This window comes from Tursiops truncatus, chromosome 20 (genome assembly GCF_011762595.2).
Source record: "Tursiops truncatus isolate mTurTru1 chromosome 20, mTurTru1.mat.Y, whole genome shotgun sequence".
NCBI lineage: Eukaryota > Metazoa > Chordata > Mammalia > Artiodactyla > Delphinidae > Tursiops > Tursiops truncatus.
This window is the reverse complement of record NC_047053.1, coordinates 42,584,583-42,605,369: the sequence shown is the minus strand read 5'-3', so window position 1 is coordinate 42,605,369 and position 20,787 is coordinate 42,584,583. Positions and strand designations below refer to the sequence as shown.

The window sequence follows — 20,787 nt, the reverse complement described above, 5'->3', positions numbered from 1 at the left end:
GAGTGCCCTGATGGGAGTTACTTAGCCTCCACCAGCCTCAGTTTCCTCACCTGTAGAATGGTGATAATTGCACCTGCCCCTTGAGGAGTCGCTGGGAAGAGTAAGCATACAAAGCGCGTGAAGCACTTGGAAGAGCGTTAAGCACAGAGTAATTATGCGGCACAGGGAGCTGCTATTATGATGAGCGCCATTTCTCTCTCCACTGTTTCCTGGGTAGTTCTATCATTTGGGGATTTCCCAAAAGAATAATAGTTCTTTCATTTTCCTTCTTTTGCTAGAGCTGTACCCACTACCTAGAATACCCTTCTCCCCTACAGATTTAATAATTGAGTCCTTACTATGTTATAGATGCTGTTTTTGTTTTGGGGTTTTTTTAGATTTTTAAAAAATTTTTATTGGAGTATAGCTGATTTACAATGCTGTGTTAGTTTCAGGTGTACAGCAAAGTGAATCAGTTATACATATACAGGTGCTGTTTTAAGTGCTTTACGTGGATTAACGCCTTGGATCCTTGTGATAACCAAATGAGGTCAGCACTACTATTATCCCCATTTTGTAAATCAGGAAACTGAGGCTTGGAGACCTTGCCCGGGGTCACACAGCTCATGAGTGTAGACCCATCCTGACCCTGAGACTACGCTCTTGACTGTGGCTCTCTTCTATGAGTGTGTATCCAAATCACCCCCACGCTCCATGGTTTCAGGGCCAGTCCCTCCTCCTCCAAAGAGCCTCCTATGATCTCCTAACTGGAAATAATCCTGCTTTTCCCTTTAAAATTCCCCCACTTCTTTGTTAGTATCTGTCTCACAGCCTTTGCCTTCCACTTGATGTTTTTGTATCTGTGCCCCATATATATCTTAGCTTACCTATCAGTCCTAAGTGCAAGGAGCAGGTCCTATTCAATTCTATAAACCCCAAAGTCCTGGCAAAATGCCAGCTGCCATTATAAGAAACTAGACACTGGCAAAATAGCACAAAGACTAAATTCTAAGTCAGAACAAAACTTGCAGTACCAGCAATAAAGTGCACTCAGTAAATAATTGTGAAACTAACTACACAAGAGCTCTCCCCCCATTCCAACTGGTAACCAAGTTTTAAACACTAGATCTTTGACCTCTGGCTTCTCCTTAACATGTAGGGCACAGAAAGGCTGCAATGAGAGCTGAAAGGTGGGTGGGATGGAATGGGAGAAGGGGTAGGGCCAAAGTGGTCATTTTTAAAAATTTCCTTCGAAGCCTGGGGGCTGGGAAGGGGAGGGATCCCTAATAGACCAGCACTGCCAGGTGTGCTGTTTCAAGTCCTCAGATGCCCAGACCGAAGTTTCACACTCCACAGAGACACTCAGGACACCCTCAACAACCTGTCCTTACACCGACCACAGCCCTTGGTTATGAAATGACACATTGATCCCCAATAACTAATATCTTATGAGATTTACATAAATGCAAAATGATGGAGAGTTTTTAGAATCTCTCTACATGCTCTTTTGGGTATGACCAAAAATTTGTGAGATGGGAATCATCGCCATTCGACAACGGACTCTGTTCTATGAAAGGTAAAACTGCTAGGAGAGCGGGCATGTGAGTGCAGACCATCAAGAAGGTTCATATCCACAGGGAACCCACCTGTCTGAGGGAGGAAGCCCAGCGGAGGCCATCGGAGTCTGATCAAGGAGAGAGGAACCAAAGGGACCATGGGGATGTGGTGAGCCCGTGAGCCCGCGGCTCCAGCTGGGGGGTGCACGCCCACGTTGGTTCAGCAGAGTCTGGAGCAAGGCTCAGAGGGGTGTGGTAGCAATGCTTATTCAGCTAAAAGCAGGGCTACAGAGGGAGTAAAAGTAAAAGGTGGAACTGCCTCTCTAAACCTAAGTGTGACCCAAGGAATGGCTGGGGGAGAGGGGGAAGTGAAGAGGGTCCTGAGAGAAGGAGATGTGCTATTTTAGAGGTCGTGGTAGCCCGGCGGAAGGCTGGCCACAGCAGATGCAATGTCAAAACATTCAGAGGAAAGATAAACAGAATCCCACAAAGGCTCTCAAATAGCAGTCCTTAACCCTTTTTGGGTCTCTGACCCTTTTGAAAATACGATGAAAAGTACAAATTCTCGGGCTTCCCTGGTGGCGCAGTGGTTGAGAGTCCGCCTGCCGATGCAGGGGACATGGGTTCGTGCCCCGGTCCGGGAAGATCCCACATGCTGTGGAGCGGCTGGTCCCGTGAGCCATGGCCGCTGAGCCTGCGCGTCCGGAGCCTGTGCTCCACAACGGGAGAGGCCACAGCAGGGAGAGGCCCGCGCACCGCATAAAAAAAAAAAGTGAAATGCAAACAATTCAATAAGGAAACAGGTGGGGAAGGGGCTCTGAAGAGGCTGGCGGAGCTGAGGAAAGAGAGTTCAACAGCGTTCTTATCCAGAATAAACGGAAGGTGGGGCAGCCAAGGGCTTGTTATGAACATAAAGCTGTGACATGGGGCTGTGAGAACAAGGCCAAGAAGGCGTGAGTCCCAAGCTAGGTGAAAATTTTTTTAACGGTAAAGTTAACAAAAATCGGCTGCACTAAGGTTCAGAGCAAGAAATACAGAAAAGGCACAGTCCTCAGTGCTACATGTGTGACATTTGCAGAACTCTCCAACCTCTCTTTGACCTCAGTTCTGTCTTTTCTGTCAAGAAGATTAATTTCCAGACTCTAACGTGGCAAACTACATTGCTAAGAGGGAACTGAGGCCCAAGATAGAATGCATTAGACAGCAACCGGCCACATGAAATGGGTTCAAGAATCTCAGTGTGGAACAAGCACCGACTGGGAGGTGCTGAGCTGAGAAAAGAGGAAACGTCAACTTCTATCACCGGGAATGGTCTTAGGTCTTTTCTGGGTCACTTTGCAAGACAAATCCAGGACCAGTGGATGGAAATTTCAGGGATGTAAATGTCAGATTCCTACTAAGAACAATAGAAATGATAGTTTTTCCCAAATGGAGTGGGCTATCTTGGGAGGTAGTGAGTCTCGTGTCATGGTAGATATTCAAGTGAACACTGGACGATCATTTTACAGGACTTTTATGGAAGAGTTTGAATTAGAGGTCTCTTCCAACCCTGAAAGCCTGTGATTCTGTGGCCTAACAAGATTAGGGGAGAAAAGAATGAGTACTTTCCCAGCATACACTGAATTTTTAAACTTTGCTTCTCTACCTCTGAATTGGTAGCATCTCACTCCAGAGTGTGACCCCTGCACACCCTTCCACCCTCCCTCTGTCATTCTTCCCTTCTTCTTGCCTCTTGTCCCATTCTCCAGTTGCTTTTCTCACTCTTCTTTTATTCCTCTTTATTTCTTTTCATGTAAATCCTAAAAGGCAGGGACTGTGATTATAGTTGGCAAAGAAGAAGGCACCCTGTGCTTCCTGTCAGGAATCACACTCTCTGGGTTCTTGTCTATTTATATCCCATCCCATTTATATCTCACTCCTCTTCCATGAAGCCCTCCCTGGCCATTCCCTGAGATCCGAGGGCTATGATCCCACACACACCTCTCCCTCAATTCTTAGACACATACTGCCTGGTGTCCTTTCTTCTATTTTGCCTTATAACATAGTTTAAATTTTCACCTGTAGATCATTCTTACTTCCATAGAGTATAAACTCATGGAGTGAAAGACCATGAGTGACTTTCCTTTCTTTTTTTTTTTCAACTTCAAAAAAAAAATTTTATTGATTTATTTATCTTTGGCTTCGTTGTTGTGCATGGGCTTTCTCTAGTTGTGGCAAGCGGGGGCTACTCTTCGTTGCAGAGCGAGGGCTTCTCATTGTGGTGGCTTCTCTTGTTGAGGAGCACGGGCTCTAAGCACATGGGCTTCAGTAGTTGCGGCACATGGACTCAGTAGTTGTGGCTCACGGGCTTTAGGGCGCAGGCTCAGTAGCTGTGGCACATGGGCTTAGTTGCTCCGCGGCATGTGGGATCTTCCCAGACCAGGGCTCGAACTCGTGTCCCCTGCATTGGGAGGCAGATTCTTAACCACTACACCGCCAGAGAAGCCCGGCTTTGCTTTTTATCTCCCAAAGCACGTACAACTGTGCACTCCATAGTTATTTTGAGTGAATACTTTCTACCACTTAATATTCTAAACACATATACATGGGGTGAAAATAAAACAAATGGACTAGAGCTGAGTACAGCAAGTAGTTAGTTGAGTTCTAAATGACCCATATCAGAGAGCTGGGAAGAATATTAAAGATGATCTAATCGGGCTTCCCTGGTGGCGCAGTGGTTGGGAGTCCACCTGCCAATGCAGGGGACGCAGGTTCGTGCCCCGCTCCGGGAAGATCCCACATGCCATGGAGTGGCTGGGCCCGTGAGCCATGGCCGCTGGGCCTGAGCGTCCGGAGCCTGTGCTCCGCAGTGGGAGAGGCCACAGCAGTGAGAGGCCCGTGTACCGCACAAAAAAAAAAAAAAAAAAAAAAAAAAAAAAATGATCTAATCAACTTCCTTATTTTTCAACCTGTGGATCGGAAGCTGAGTGTGTATGTGACTTAGGAGCACAACTGGTCTACATGCCAGGTTTCCACGTGTCCAGAACAGTGTCCTCTCTCTGACCCCTCACTGCAAAACCTTTGTGGAGGTACTGAAACAAGCTCACTAATAGTTGTGAGTCTTTGAAAGTGAATAAAACCCCCATTTTTCTGAAGGCACAGAGATGGACCAAGTGACTTCTGAAGGTTCCTTCTAAGCCAGGCTGGGAATCAGTTTTGCTCTCATTCCCACTCCGGGGTGTCCTTTGGAAGCATGATGCTGCAATTGTGCCATCCAGTGGTATGAGGCAGACACTGCACCGCCAGCAATCACCAGCGTACATTCTACCTTAAGAGCCCAAGCTACCAAGAGAGCGTGTAGAGGATGCCCAACACCTGATGGCACTTAGCTAAACGCTGCAAAGGAAAGAGCGTAAGTCTCCTCCCTGCTCCTGCCTTGGCTCGTTCCCTCTGACAATGGGAACTTTAAAGGAAACTACCCATCCTCTCTGACATGGAGCAGAAAACTCTCCGCAACATTTGTCCGCAGGGTTTAGGGTGGGAAGGCAGCTGCACCAGGGCCATGTTTACTGTACCAATCCCCGGGAGGCAGGAAGCTCAGCCTATGGGCACCTTCAGTCATCTTCCCCCCACAAAAGCAGCTGTCTCATGTCCCATCACTTGCCGTCACCCTGTCAGGACTCACGCCATCTTTAGCTCCAGGCTGGAGCCCTCCTTCAATCCACCCAAGAGCTGGGACACCCCTCCTCCTCCTCCTCCCACCCTTACTCAACCTCCTATAGTGCTATCCTCTCACGTCCACAGTCAGCCACCCCACAGGGTGGTGGAAGGGACCACAGTGGGAGCAGCCCTATTCCTATAAATTACATGGTCCGCTATGGGACTTAATTGTGTCCCCCAAAATTCATATGTTAAAGCCCTAGCCCCCAATCTCCAATGGGATGGTACTTGGAGCTAAAGACTTTGGTAATTATGTTTTGGTGAAGTCATGAGGGTGGAGCCCTCAAAATGGGGTTATTCTGTCTATCTGTCTCTCTTTTTCTCTCTCCTCTTTTTTCTCTCTGTGAGGATACCGCAGGAAGGTAGTCATCTGGAAGCCAGAAAGAGTCCTCACCAGAACTCAGTTATGCTGACACCCTGATCTCAGACTTCCAGCCTCCAGAACTGTAAGAAATAAAAGTCTGTTATTGAAACCACCTGGTCTATGGGGTTTTGTCATAGCGACTCAAGCAGACTAAGACATGGTCTGAGTCCCGGTTTGAAATACTGGAAGTCAGTCCAAAGAAAAGCTTGGAAATAGTTCACCTTTTACCCATACCTCTTCCCAGATGGGGCGGTGCCGAGCCTTACTGATGGGCCAGGCAGGAGGCGGCTGGGGCAGAGAAAAGGTGACAAGGAGGACAGGAGTTCTTCGGTCTTCAAATGAATGAGCCCAACACCATAAGGAGGCCAATAAGTCATGCCAGTTCCTAAGGAGGGTTCACCAAGTAGGAGACCTGAAGAGACAAGGTGGCTGAGCTGGAGCAGCCATCGGGGCCATGAATAGAGGTCACACATCAATGTCACAAGATAGAAGGAGCTTAGGTCCTGAGGACTTCGTGCAGAGTGGCTGCCATACCAGCCCTAGACTGCCAACCTCCGGACTTTGGTGGGAGGGGAAAACGCACTTTCGCATCTTAGAAGCCACTGTCTTTCGGTCTCCATAACCCACAGCCAAATATCAATATACTCGTAACCGACGCTGCCTTCAATAAACGTTGGCTATTATCTGCCACACGATACAATTATTTAATGTCTGTCTCCCCACTAGACTGTAAGCTCCATGAGGGCAGGGACCATGTCTGTCTGGTTCAGTGTATTCTCAAGGCCCAAACCAGTGCTATACACGCAGCAGGCACTCAATCAGTGTCTGTCCAGTGAGTCAGTGACCCCCTGCTCGTGCCCTTTTCCTACCTGAGCCTGAGCTGCAGACTTGGGGCATCTTCTCCTTTAAGGTCTCACTTAAAGCCCACCAAGGAAAATCATCCCTGTCATACCTCACTTCCTTCTGCTTCGTGCAGGTCCCTTGGAACTTACCCTGTGTTACGTAGATGAAGTTGTCCTGCTGTTGTTGTGATGCTCATTCTCTAGTTAGTGCCCTGATGCTTATGTCCTTGCTTAACTTGATGGTAAGCTACTTTGGCAGGGAAAACACTTTCAGTTTTTAATCATTGGGAGCTTAACCCCAATTCCTCCTAAGTGTATATAGTGGGGGCTTCCCTGGTGGCGCAGTGGTTGAGAGTCCGCCTGCCGATGCAGGGGACATGGGTTCGTGCCCCGGTCCGGGAAGATCCCACATGCCGCGGAGCGGCTGGGCCCGTGAGCCATGGCCGCTGAGCCTGCGCGTCCGGAGCCTGTGCTCCGCAACGGGAGAGGCCACAACAGTGAGAGGCCTGCGTACTGCAAAAGAAAAAAGAAAGAAAGAAAAAATGTATACAGTGGACAATAAATACTTTGTGGAGAAAGGGAGGAAAGGAGGGAGAGAGGGAGGAAGGAAGGGAAGGAGGGAAGAAAACCTGACAGGGCCCCAACTCTGAGGAGGAATGCTAGCATTTCAAGTTGGGGAGGGTGACTGTTAAAAAGGAGAAATAATGGGGAGTTCCCTGGTGGCCTAGTGGCTAGGATTCTGGGCTTTCACTACCATGCCCCGGGTTCAATCCCTGGTTGGGAAACAAATCCTGCAAGCCACACGGCATGGCCAAAAAAAGAAAATAAATGAAATAAAAAATAAAAAGGAGAAATAAGTAAGGTCAAAAAGGAGCAGGCAGAATGGTAGGAGGCAAACAAGAGAGAAGACTCCCAAGAGCCTAACTTGGAAAAAATTTCAAAGGCAGGTTGGTGTGTGTCAAAAGACGGAAAAATGTGGGATTCCGGGGACCTGGGCTCATCAGTCATTAGCTGTGACCTTGGGTAAGTCAATTCTCCTCTAAAGATCCATTTCCTTACTTTTACAGTTAGCAGGTCTGACTCAATCAGTGGTCTTCTGGTTGTGCTCCAAGGAGCCCAGGTAGAGGCTCCAAGACGCTGGCATCTAGGCCTCACCTCCTCAGCCAGAGAAGCTCTGCTCCCTTCAGATTCATGCATTGGCTTCTGCACAGAATTTAGTTTGAGCAAAAGGCTACGGAGCTAAAACCAAGTCTGAAAACCACTGGTGTCAACAACCCCGCTCACAACTACATAAAGATCTCAGGTTTTATGGTTCAACAGTTCTCTCCCGAAGCTGGAGCCCCTCCTCAAGGAAGGCAAGGTGCACGTGGGCCTTGGTCTCATCTTCCCAGCCAGACTTTAGATTCTGAGAAGACTGAATTTGGGCTCATGGTTCTCAGCTTCCCATGACAACTTCCTGTTTGGGCTCATGGAATCTCAGCCTTGGCTGGATCATCACCAAGAAAAGATGTTTCACAAAATTCTGTGGCTGGATGCCCTGACAGGGTAGCAGAAAGGTTGTGAGAAGGAGAATCTAATCCACCTTGGGTAGTCCTCAGGGATTTAAGGGACGCCCATCCAGGGGTGACTGGGCCCCTGACTTCTGGCATGTGTTCTGTTCACATGTGTGTCTTTATTTTTCTTAATTTTTTTTAAAGGGCTCATGAACATGTAATTTTTTTTATTTAGTTTTTTTTTTATTATTTTTTTCTGTGTTGTGTCTTCGTTGCGGTGCGCAGGCTTCTCGTTGCAGTGGCTTCTCTTGCTGTGGAGCGTAGGCTTTAGGTGCGCGGGCTCAGTAGCTGTGGGTCACCGGCTCTAGAGCGCAGGCTCAGTAGTTGTGGCGCATGGGCTTAGTTGCTTCACGGCATGTGGGATCTTCCCTGGCCAGGGCTCAAACCCGTGTCCCCTGAATCGGCAAGCGGATTCTTAACCACTGTGCCACTAGGGAAGTCCCCTCACATGTGTGTCTTTATTTTTTTTTTTATTTTTTTAAAGGGCTCATGAACATGTAATTTTCTTTTATTTAGTTTTTTTTTTAAATTTTTGTCTGTGTTGGGTCTTCGTTGTGGTGCGCAGGCTTCTCGTTCAGTGGCTTCTCTTGCTGTGGAGCGCGTAGGCTTTAGGTGTGTGGGCTTCAGTAGTTGTGGCACGGGGGCTCAGTAGCTGTGGGTCACTGGCTCTAGAGCGCAGCCTCAGTAGTTGTGGCGCATGGGCTTAGTTGCTCCACGGCATGTGGGATCGTCCCTGGCCAGGGCTCGAACCCGTGTCCCCTGAATTGGCAAGTGGATTCTTAACCACTGCTCCACCAGGGAAGTCCCCTCACATGTGTGTCTTTAATTTCATTACATGCTCTTTCTCCTTCTTCCCAGTCTCTGGTTTCTTGTCTTCCTCCTTTTCTCACTTGCCTCCCTGCACTCCCCTGCCCTCCCAGCCTGAGGCCTGTGCTCCCTCTGAAGCCCTGACACTTTCCCAGAGTCCCGGGTACGGAGTCGTAGGTTTGAGCAGGCAGTCGGTGAGACGCCCAGAACAAGCAGGGCTGAATCAGGCACCAGAGGCTTTGCTCTCAGGGGAAGAGACACCTAAAGTGCCCACATCAAGATATAAACACTGGGACTTCCCTGGTGGTCCAGTGGTTAAGATTCCGAGCTTCCAATGCAGGGGGCATGGGGAACGAGGACCTCGCGTGCCATGTGGCGTGGCCAAAAAAAAAAAAAAAAGATACAAGGACCATAAACAAAATGTGGTACCTGCACACATACAGTAGAATACTACTCCTCCTTAAAAAGGAAGGGAATTCTGACACTTGCTACAACACGGATCAACCTTGAAGACATTATCAAAGTGAAATAAGCCAGTCGCAAAAAGACAAATACTGTATGGTTCCACTTACATAAGCTGTCTAGAGTAGTCAAATGCATGCACAGAGACAGGAAGTAGAGTGGTGGTTGCCAGGGACTGGGGAGAGGAGGAAATGGGGATTTATTGTTTAATGGACATAGAGTTACAGTTTCATAAGATGAAAAAGTTCTGAAGATTGGTTACACAACAATGTAAATATACTTAACACTACAGGACTGTACACTTAAAAATGGTTAAGATGGAAAATCTTATATTATATGTATTTTACCACAATTTTTTTCTTTTTTAAAAAAAACTTTTTATTTTATATCGGAGTATAGTTGATTAACAATATTGTGTTAGTTTCAGGTGTACAGCAAAGTGATTCTGTTATACATACACGTGTATCTATTCTTTTTCAAACTCTTTTCCCATTTAGGCTGTTATATAATATTGAGCAGAGTTCCCTGTGCTGTACAGTAGGTCCTTGTTGGTTATTCTTTTTTTTTTTTTTTTTTTTGGCTGAGCTGCACGGTATGCAGAATATCCTAGTTCACTAGGGATCGAACCCGCACCCCTTGCAGTGGAAGGGCAGAGTCTTAACCACTGGACCTCCAGGTAAGTCCCTAGTTATCCATTTTAAGTACGGTATTGTGTACATGTCAATCCCAAACTCAACTATCCCTCCCCCCAACCCTTCCCCCTGCTAACCACAATTTTTTTAAAAAGAAGAAGCAGGTGGCTTCTTCCTATTTGTCACCTGGACGGGACATAAGGTGGAGAGTGAGCCTTGGAAGGAAATGAAACTCCTGATTACAGCTCCTCAAATGCAGGCCCTTCCTGAGCTCTCTGCGCATGGTCTGGCCCTCATGTTTCTAGATCTCTGGGCTCTGGCCCTTGTCCCCCAGCTCCCAGTTACTGCTTATTTCTCTGAGGAATATGCATGAGGCTTCAGGTGACATTATCACACACACTCACAAAAACCCAACTCAACTAGTTAATTCATTTAAAAAAGCAACTCAGAGACTGGTTGGAATCAGGGAACTCGGCACAACCTTGCCGGAGCTGTTTATTTACGGGGACGGCTATGGGCCCATGAGGTCCTCGGGGCTGCGGTGCAGTGGAGAGTCCAGGACTCCAACTCCAGCTCAGTCACTCTGGGCCTCTCGTTAACTCACCTGGGCTAAGGCCATGGGCCAGGCACCTGAAAGAAAGCACTAGACGTACAGGGCTCTACCTCACTCTCCATACCCCAGCCCCTGATCACAGACCCCACCCCTACCAGGATGGCACCAAGCCTGGGCAGGAGGGCGCAGGGGGTGGTCAGGGAAGGGAGAAAAGAGGAACAGGGTCAAGGGCACCTGGTACCTGGCTCCTCACACACAGGAGCCTATACAGGAGGCCCCTCCTGAGGGAATGGTCTTGCCTTGAGAGACCCCAGAAGAGGCAGGAGGATGTGACTGATGAAGGTCAAGGTTAGGTGCAAAGACCAGGGAGGGCAGGGGGCAGAGCAGGAGGTGACAGGAGCACTTAGAGGGCAGGGGACTGATGGGCGGGGCCAGGCTGTTCTCCGCCCCCTGCAGTGCCCTGTGGGGCCCCAGAGGGACCCCGAAGGAGAGGCTGCACTCACCCTGGAGGGGTCTGCTTCACCCAGACATGATGTGCTTGACAAAGGCTGGGAAAGAAGACGGAAATCAGCCACTGCACTTGGCCCCTCTCAGCCCCTTAAACCTCTTCTCCCTGCTCTATACCGCCTGACCTCAAACCTTCCCAATACCCTTTCTTCAGAGCATGATTCTTTCCCCCATTTAGGGTTGATGGGGAGAAGGTAGAAGGAAGGAAGAGACATAACCACTGCTCTGTGTCCATTCTCTGTGCTGGTACTTGACACAGATGAAATGAGCTACATTATCTCTGCCAATCCCCGCAAACTTGGGACAGGGGCCAGCATCACCCCATTGCTCAGATGAGAAAACCAAGGCTCAGAGAAGGTAAGTGACTTGCTCAAGGTCACACAGCTGGTATATCACAGAGCTATCTCCGAAATCCATGCCCCTTCCATTACACTGTGATGTTCACTCCCAGGAAAGAAAAAGAACAATGTCCACTGGGAGCTCACCAAAGCCCACGGGGTGTGCATGCTCCCTAGCCCCTGCATCTGCTCTGTTCTGCAGCCCAGCCCAGCCCTGCGCAACCGGGGAAGTGCAGCATGAGCCGATACCTTCGTAATTGATGCAGCCATTGGCATCCTCCTGCCCTGCTAACAGCTGCTCCACTTCAGCCTCAGTCATCTTCTCTCCTGGGGCGGGAGACAGTGGGCACTTAATTACAGATGGGCAAAGGAGGCACAGGCCAAACCCAAGCACCCCCTTGAGTCTGATGGCTCAAGACTTCCTGGGTATAGGAAGTGGCCATACCAAAGCTCCCCCAGAGGCTTTGGAGGGTGGAGCCAAGGGTCTTAAGGTCCTTCCTAGTCCCCAAGGTCTCTCCCTCTGGCTACAGCCACCAGTGGGTGAGCAGACCAGGGCCCCAGTGACTGAGGCAAAGACAAGGACAGGAGCCCTGGGTCCCACCTCTCAGGCCTCACCCCCGCTCGGCCAACCTGCTCTCCTCTCCTTCCCACCCTGCTGAGCAAACCCAGCTGGGGAAGCAAGACAGGCCTGGATCAGGATGTGATCCTCAGGACGCAGGAACCCCCATGTCTCCCCAACATATGCCACTTGGTCACTTCCCACGCCTCTGTTCCCCCTGCCCTTGGGCTCCACCTCTGCCCAGCTGGCATACCCAGGGTGGCGAGGACGTGGCGAAGCTCGGCGCCCATGACCGTGCCGTTGCTCTCCTTATCAAACACGCGCAGCCCCTCCACGAAATCCTCGTAGGTGCCCTGCTCCTTGTTGCGGGAGATATGCTGCAGGATGGGCAGGAACGTCTCAAAGTCCAGCATCTTGGTGTTCATCTCTTGCAGCGGGGACAGGGAAGGAAAGGGAATTCGACGTGAGCTCGAGGGAGCAGAGGGTCAGGAGGGGTCTCATCTGGCTCTGCCAGGCTAGCCCGCCCCTGGCAGCACCCAGAGCTCAGCCGCCGCCACTTCTGGGTGGGGCACCCCGTCAGCAATCCTGGAGGGCTCAGAGGCCTGGGAGCCAGGCAGGAGCTGACTCTGGGCACTCTTCTCAGTGAAAGGACTAGGGCAGGAGGGAAGAGGGACCGTGACTCCACCCAGACCTCTGAGCTCCAGGTGGCCAGCAGGGCAGGGAGCTGAGGTGGCAGCAGTAGGATTTGAGGGACACCAAGGGCCACACAGCGCAGGCCTCACATTCACAACTTAGACTTCTGACACGTGACAGACTCCCAGTCACAAGGGTAAACTGACAAAATTTCAAAAAGAAAATTTTGCATAACTCCAAATTTGGGTCCCATCACTAGACCAACAGTGCCTGGAGCAACTCTGAATCAATTTACTACTAACCAGTAAAACGTGTGATTCTTGTGTGACCAGCACCCTTCTCCCACATTGTCATGTGTTAAAAGCTTTAATTTAATAGAGGTAAACCATTTTTAAATACCTCCAAATGTTGGCATTGCTTTCTTTTATAACCCAGGAACCTCCTACAATGGAAGTGCCCAGATATCTTTCGACCTCTGAGAAGCCCTACTGACACCGGTAGACTCCTTCCTCTGGTCCTTCTGGCCCACATCCTTCACCCCCAACCAGTGTCTTCACCAGCAAGAGCAGGAGGGGAAGGGGCCAAACCAAGGAAGGGGGTAGAGCCAACATGGGCCCCAGGAAGCCTCCAGAGATGGTCCACCCTGGCTGCGGGCCCCTGCCCAGGTCTGCCTGGCCCCGTCCTCTCAGAAGGACATGTGTGTTAGGGCAGCTGTCAACTTGACTGCCATGGTGACAGGTGACATTCACAAATGTTGCCACTTGCACCACATTCTAAACTCTCATTCACCAAAATCTATCAAATACAAACAAGTGAAAGAAGCATCATTATAGAGTTAATCTTGAGTCTGCTGTAATTTATATTAAATGAATAATTTGCAGTCCTCAGTGATCTAACCATCATTAGAAGGAGGACAGCTCAGCGCGGTGACACCTCGACCACAATTTGCTGGTGGGGAAGGGGGGGGCGCTGCTCAGTTATCAGCTTCCCTCCAAGCTTCCCTGCCCCATGTCCCCGGCACCCTCGGTGTCACAGGAAGACACTAAAGAAGCAGAATGTCGTTCCTGCTCCCCAGGAGCTCCCACCCTCACGGGGAAAACAAGAACAAGCCCAAGAGAGAGGGTCAACTAAGTGCCAGGCGCTTCCAGGTAATTCTAGCAATGGGAGGAGGGTAACCTGGGGAGGGTAGGTTTGTCTTGAAGGGAGAGAGCCCCAGGGGCGGCGGGAGACACCACGAGGCCCACGCTGACCTTCCGGCTTGGGCTTGCCCAGGACGCGCAGCACCTCGGCGTTGGTGGGGTTCTGGCCCAGGGCCCGCAGCACGTCCCCGCACTGCCCGTAGGTGATCTTCAGCTCTCCAGTCGGGGTCCGGTCAAACAATGAAAAGGCCTCTTTGAACTCTGCAGAGAAAAGACTGGCTGCAGCCCCCGGGGCCAAGCGAAGGCGGTGGCTTGGGGCTGATCGGCCTCCACCCGCGCTGTGGTTGAGAAAATATTTCAGTATTTCCCTGCAGCCATCATCCCAGCCGCTCCCTGTAACCCATCCCCACCCCATCTTCTGACAACTAAAGAAGCATGCTGGAGCCCCACGACCTGTTCCAGCGCTGGGCCTAGGATCTCTTCCATCGATCACTTGTCACATCATTTGAAGTCTCCCCTGCCCCCGCCCCTCCCACCCACCCATCCTTCCCTTTGCAGGTGAGGTGGCTGACTGTTGAAAGAGGCAGGGAAGTGAAAAGGGCACTGGCTGAGGAGTCAGGATTCCTGGGTTCACCTCTTCGCTCTGCCGAGCAGCACCGGGCTGGGTCTCACTTTCTTTGCGCACGCGCAGAAAGTAAGGCTCCACCCCGCCCTCCCCTCCCAGTTACTACGAGTGTCAAAGGAGGTGGCAGTGTGTGGAAGCACTTTGCAAAGTGACAAGACCTGTTCAGAAGTCAGCTACTATCAGTACTGCCTGTTCCAGGCTGAGAGGGGGCTCCCAGGCTGGACAAGGTGACCTGGTGGAAACAGTCAGCCCGCCTCAGCTCTACCACTGACCCGCAGGTGGCCTCGGCCAAACTCCTAACTCCCACGGGCCCTCTGTTTCTTAGCTCTAAGTAAGGATACAGTGTCCACCTGTGTGGGCTGCTGGGGGTATTACAAAGCACTCCAAGCATGGTGTCTAGCATGTGGTAAGGGAATCAACACATGGTGGTTATTATTATATTTCCTAGTTCTGGAGCCAGACTCCCAGAAGAAGGTTCCAGGGCAGGTGTCCAAGGGGCAAGGCTGAATGAAGGCACTCCTGGGCCCTTTGCAAAGAACCTTAATTCCTAATCAATTTGGATTCAACCAACTCTTCACTGGGGATAATATGGACTGGGTATGGCATTGAAATTACCTTATGCTACCGGCGACAAAACGGTTTACTAAGCAGATTAACAATATAAACCTAAGAAGAATGTGTGAACTACTTAGGAGAAAAGCTGCTTTTAATCCTCTCTAAGCACTTTAGAAACACTTATTTCCTTTGATGCTGCATACGGATTATTCACAAATCATTCCACATATCAAAGCAGGTTCCCCAAGACATTTACCTGCCACTCTTTATTAGGCTTTGTATGAATTTCAAAGATATAAAGCTGCCTGTCTTTCAAATTACTAACTAATTGAGTTCAAATTCTGTTTCCATTGCTTAGTAGCTGTGTGACCTTGGGCAAGTAAATATTTAACCTCTATAAACCTCTTTTCTTCTATAAATGGCACCTACCTCATAGGGTCCTTAAATTACATTCAAATAAAATACAATAGTGTGCGCATAAAACTTTAACTCTGTGTCTTAACACAGAGTAAATTCTCCAACAATGCTGTTAGTAATCTCTTACTGAGGTTAATCCCAATTTTACCACTTAATTGTGTAATCTTGGCCAAGTCACATAACCTCACTGAACTTTGTCCTCTGTCAAAAGGAATAGCACTGACCTCACAGCTTTGTTAGAACCATTTAATTTTTTTTGAACTTTTAAAGCAATTAGCGTGGCTTCTGGCACAAATTCATTGTTCAATAAATATGGCAGTTGAATCTGAACTCAGACTTTTTGATCTTCTAATTCATTCAGAAGAGTGAGGGCAAACTTAATAAAAGTAGGAGTCTCCACTTAAAAGAAGAATGATATTTAATAGAAGGATGGAACAGGGGGGAAATAACAGGAGTAATGACCTATGATTTGAGCACTTACTGTGGGCCAGGCTCTGAGCTGATAACTTTGCATGAATTATCCCGTTCCTCTTTACAAAGACTTTATGCTATAGCTATTATCATCCTCATTTATAGGCCACTGCAGATGTGACTTCCAGCCAACTACTAAGGAAACCAAGTGAGGAGGAGGAGGAGGAGGAGGAAGAGGCCTGCTGCACCAGCTAATGTTCCAGACCACTGGGAAGGCTGGTATGCACATAAAAACCAAACACTGAAGTCTAGGATAGCTACTAGGAGGAAAAACAAGGCCAGTGTGATCTCGAGGTATATGAGAGATGAAGTTCATTGTCCCAGAAGAAACTTCTGAAAGATCTGTAGTAGGGAGCTGCCTGCTAGAGCAGTGAACAATGGTGGTGATCCCTTTCCAGAAGGATATGGAAATAGGGGCCAGAGAAGGAAGTCAGGACTTAGAAACTAATTCCTATGAGAAAATAAATAAATAAATAAAAGAAATTGGAGCCATATCACCTGGAGATCATAAAGCCAGGAAGGGATTTGATAACTGTCTTCAAATAGATGGAGGGTATCTAGAAGATGCTGAAGAGAGTCACAGAATTTCTGAATTGAAAAGAACCAAATACCCTCACTTTGCAGATAAGAAAATCCAGCTTTAAAGAAGTGACTTGCTCTAAGTCTCATGGCCAATAGTGGCAGATTTAGGGCTAATTTCAAAGTCTCCTGGTTGCAGATAACGTTTTCCAAGCAAAACAGGAGAAAACCATCTTCAGTTTCACCAAAGAGCAAATGAAGAGATAGGAATAAAATTAAAGCAAAAACAATTCCAATCCAACCTAAGGAACGATGCCTTCAAAGTCAGAGGGATGAAAGGCTGGAATGAGTTAGGCCCCAGCCCTGAATATCTTCACAGAGAAAAGAGGCAACCAGCTGTCTCAGTTGGCTTTGACCAGGATTCCCATTTGGGAAATGAAAATTTTTTATCATTAGTTGATTTTCTAGTCCTCATGGGTACCACTGTGTTTGTATATACACTGAGTATATATATATATTTAACTAAAATGCATTAAAATTTATTTTAAGAATTTCACAGTGCTCCAAACTATTGATGGAAAGTGACTGTCCACAGGGTATTGCAAAAATGGAGTTGGACTCGGTTCACTTGTTTCAAAATGCATCTGCCATCTCTCATGCCCTATTGGTGGGTAACTGGCATCACTTTTTTGGAGGGAAACTTGGCAGTAACTATTAAAATGCACATATCCTTTGACTCATTGCTAGGAAGATCCCCTGGGGAAAGCATTATCTACCCCAACTGGAAACAACCTGAAGGTCCATCAATGTGGGCCTGATTGGATTAAAAGGTGCATCCGTGTGTGAGAATCTATATAACTGTTTAAAAGAATGAGGTAGAACTGTTGGTGTTAAATATAAAAAGATATTTAAATATATTATTAAATAATATGTACTATGTTATACATTGTTCAACCCAAATATATATTAAATAAAAGATGCAGGACAGTATGCACCACATGACTCAATTTGTATAAACTTTACACATACATACATACATACTGGTATAACATTATATGTTTTTTAATCAAAGGATACACAGACCTATTGACAATGATTGTTTTGGGGAGAGGGGATCAGTATGAGAGGAAAGCAAGGGGAAAATAAATATTTTTAATTTTCTTTATTTTTAAGTAGTATATGATTTTTTTTTTTACCATGTTCATGGATTCGTTTGATTTTTAACGTATAGTCTGTGCTTAAAATCAAGGGGTTGAATCAGGTGACCTTTCAAGGTCCCTTTCAATTCCTATGATTTTATGTCCAGGAGGCATTTGGTGGGGGAAACAAAGGGATAAGTTGCAATGAAGGTGGATCCCAGCTGTAAAGTAGATATCACTTGATGAAATATTTCATCCTCAAAACACCAGACTCCTACAGAAGAGGGCTGAGGGGCAACAATTAAGTTGGAGGGCGGGAGGTCTCGAGGCTTGTCTTGAAGCTACACTTAAGAATACTTATATTAAGTTGAGAAAACAAATTGTCTTCATCAAAGACGGAGAAGGGCTGATGGAGATCACAGGTGGACTAAGGCACCCTCAAGTCACCGCTGGTCCTGCCACCATTAGCGGGTGAGCATCTTGGCAGACTTCAGGATGCAGGGAGAGGGAGCTGGTAACCTGAGGAGGGCTTTCCAATAACAAACCAGAAATGAGGACTTCTAAATATCTTGGATAGGAGATTATAGAGTGGAGGGAAAAAAGGCATTTTTGCTGTGCATCTATTATGTTCCAGGCAGTCTGGCAGAGTAGTTCAGAACTCAAGTCTGGAATCAGATTGCCTGAGTTAGAATCCTGGCTCCACCACCAACTGTCTGTGTGAGACTGGGCAAGCCACCCAACCTCTCTGTGCCTCAGTTTTATCACCTGTAAAGTGGGGTGGTGACAGTCCCTACCTCACAGGGTTGCGGTGAGAATTAAATAAACTAATCCACGTAAAGTGCTTAAGTAATAACACGTAGTAGGTGAAAGTGAGCAGAGAACACACCTATACTTGCTATTTTGCGTAACTGTTTTCCAGTCACACCTTTGTGTACCCTGACTCAGATACGGGTTTGCAATGATGAAGATGATGATGTTGATAGTGATGGTGGTGATTGTGATGGTGGTGACAGTGATGATGGTGGTTGTGATGGTGGTGATTATGAGGGTGGTGATGGTGATGATTACTATTATGGTGGTGACAACAACTCCTCCCCAGGAAGCACAACAGAGAGAGTGTGATGGGATAGGTGGGGTCGCTAGTACTCACCTTCGATCTGGTCAGCAGTGAAGTCTATCTGTGGAGAGAAACACAGAGGAGTGAGGGCTGGGACTGCTAAGGCCTTCCAAAGGAAGCAGAAGCGGCTTCCGCAGCAATCGGGTCACCTCCAGCAGACACTGATGAGGACGGAAGGAGACTACGGGCTGAGAGTCAAACACCGACCGGCCTCCTGACAACTGGGCCGCAATTGACAGGCTGTCAAATAATGCAGCCTCCAGAGCTCTCTCAGCACCACTTGTTAAGTGATGGCTCCAAATGAGAGGGAAAGAGAAACACTCTGAATAACTCTAGAACCCACACTGACTCCCTATTATAATTCCTTTGGGTCGAATGTAAATTCCGTCCCAGCGGCTGTAAACAGCCTTCGCATCCACCCCTTCAGTCTCTCCCCTTTCTACTTGATGCTGGCTTTCAACCCACCTCCTTCAACAGAGCCTTCCCTCACCCCTTCCATCGCAGCCTCTCCTTCGGCACACATCCCTCTCAGGCGGGCCCTGGATGCTTCCTAACTGTTTTCCTGTCATGCCTTTATGTGTACTGTGATTCCTTGAAGCCAGGGTCCCAGCAGGGCAGGGGATTTGCCAGAAAATGCCTGGCATAGAGTAGGCACTCAAAATATATTTGTTGAGAGGAGTAAATTTTGGGTTTTCCCCCCTAAATTCAAATCTGAGTACAGAAGAAGAAGGTGGAAGGCTCTGAAGATGAATGACAATGAACAAGCATTAGTCATTATTTTAACTTAGGATCTTGCATGTTACTTCATGGTCCTTATCTACCACCACCACCCCCTAAAATCCCCTCTCCGCTGGTGGTGGTAACCAATCCTGGAGCATCTTCTCTGTGTGCCACCATTCCCAGTCCTGATTCTGCTGCTCTGTGCCCATCCAAGTCTGACCTTGTTAATGAGGACCACTGGAGGTGGCTGGAACGAGCTAGGAGAGCAGAAGAGGGGTTACACCGTGTTGGGAAGAGAGCTAGCTGTACCCAGGAATGGGTCAGAAAGTTAAAGAAACCCTCTAAATGGGGTAAAGGATGCTTTGAAGGAACCCTCTGGGGAACGGTGCAGTTTGCCTTACTTTGCGATGATTTAAGCCCCAGGATTAAACGTGTAAGAGAAATTAGTATAACGACATAACATCTGAATATATGGTCATAACCACACACATTGGGCTTAAGTTTACTTTTGCTTTATTTTTATTTATTTATTTTTTTTGCGGTACGCGGGCCTCTCACTGCTGTGGCCTCTCCCGTTGCGGAGCACAGGCTCCGGACGCGCAGGCTCAGCGGCCATGGCTCACGGGACCAGCCGCTCCGCGGCATGTGGGATCTTCCCGGACTGGGACACGAACCCGTGTCCCCTGCATCGGCAGGCGGACTCCCAACCACTGCACCATCAGGGAAGCCACTTTTGCTCTATTTTTGAGCAAAGAATCTTCTAAGCAAAGGAACTGGGTAAAGTATAATAATAGTGAAAATAGTCTTCATGAAAAATACCTAATTTTTTTTTCCGCTTTAAAGCAATTTCAACAACCCCCAGAACTACAAAATCCAGACATGGAAAAGAGAATTGCAACCAGATGTGAGAAACTGGGGAAGGTGGGTGGATGGAGGGAAGTGATAGGCCCAAGAGAAGGGACTCGGATGATAGCACTAGGCAGCTCTTGTCCAGTCTAGGCTGTCCCACGGGAACAGTGCGTTATCAGAACAACTCAGAAATCCAGGTTTCCTGAAGGGGGAGATTGTCAGCTTTTCTTGCTAGGCTTTGTCCAGAGAGGGAGCGATGTATGACCTAGAAAACCTTCAGGTACTTTCAAGGTCTTACCCTGTGCCTCAGTTTCCCCAGAGTGTCCCATCTCTTGGCCAAGCCAGTTCTGCTTAAATTCCGCCCCTTGTAGGGACTACCATAGATCAACCCCAGGGTTCTGGGCACAGTGGCAGGGTCTCCCAGGGCTGTGGGTACTAGGAAGTATCCTGAGAGGGCCAGGGAGGGTCATCCAGTTAGAGCTCTGGGGGCTAGTTTCTCTTCCTCTTTGTCACAGAAGCAGGTCCTGAGTTCTAATTTTGATCTGATTCCTCACCACCCCCAGCCCTGCCCTGAGGCTGATATACCCAAGAGCCCACCACTCCCAACCTGCTATTAATAGCCCTTCATACCAGTAGCCACTTGACCTCTTACATTCTGGTGCCAAAGCTTAAAACTGCTTCAGTCTCCAGAGGCCTCTGACCCCCTCCTTCATTGGCCCATCCCCTCCCCGTGCCATTCCTTAAGCAGCTGG

The 20,787-nt window shown here is 48.3% G+C and overlaps 1 protein-coding gene across 3 annotated transcripts in view; it reads right to left on the bottom strand.

Moving 5' to 3' along the window:
* Nucleotides 1-10,350: 10,350 nt before the first annotated feature.
* Nucleotides 10,351-20,787, bottom strand: part of MYL4 (myosin light chain 4) — a 30,151-nt gene continuing 19,714 nt past the window's right edge. For all 3 annotated transcript variants that reach the window (XM_073797835.1, XM_033847073.2, XM_033847074.2), the window contains exons 3-8: nt 18,500-18,527; nt 13,735-13,884; nt 12,105-12,278; nt 11,542-11,619; nt 10,951-10,995; nt 10,351-10,524 (exon numbers count right to left, since the gene is read on the bottom strand). In XM_073797835.1, the coding sequence (XP_073653936.1) occupies nt 10,967-10,995; nt 11,542-11,619; nt 12,105-12,278; nt 13,735-13,884; nt 18,500-18,527 (459 nt within the window). In that variant the 3' untranslated portion in view covers nt 10,351-10,524; nt 10,951-10,966. The remainder of the gene's footprint in view (nt 10,525-10,950; nt 10,996-11,541; nt 11,620-12,104; nt 12,279-13,734; nt 13,885-18,499; nt 18,528-20,787) is intronic.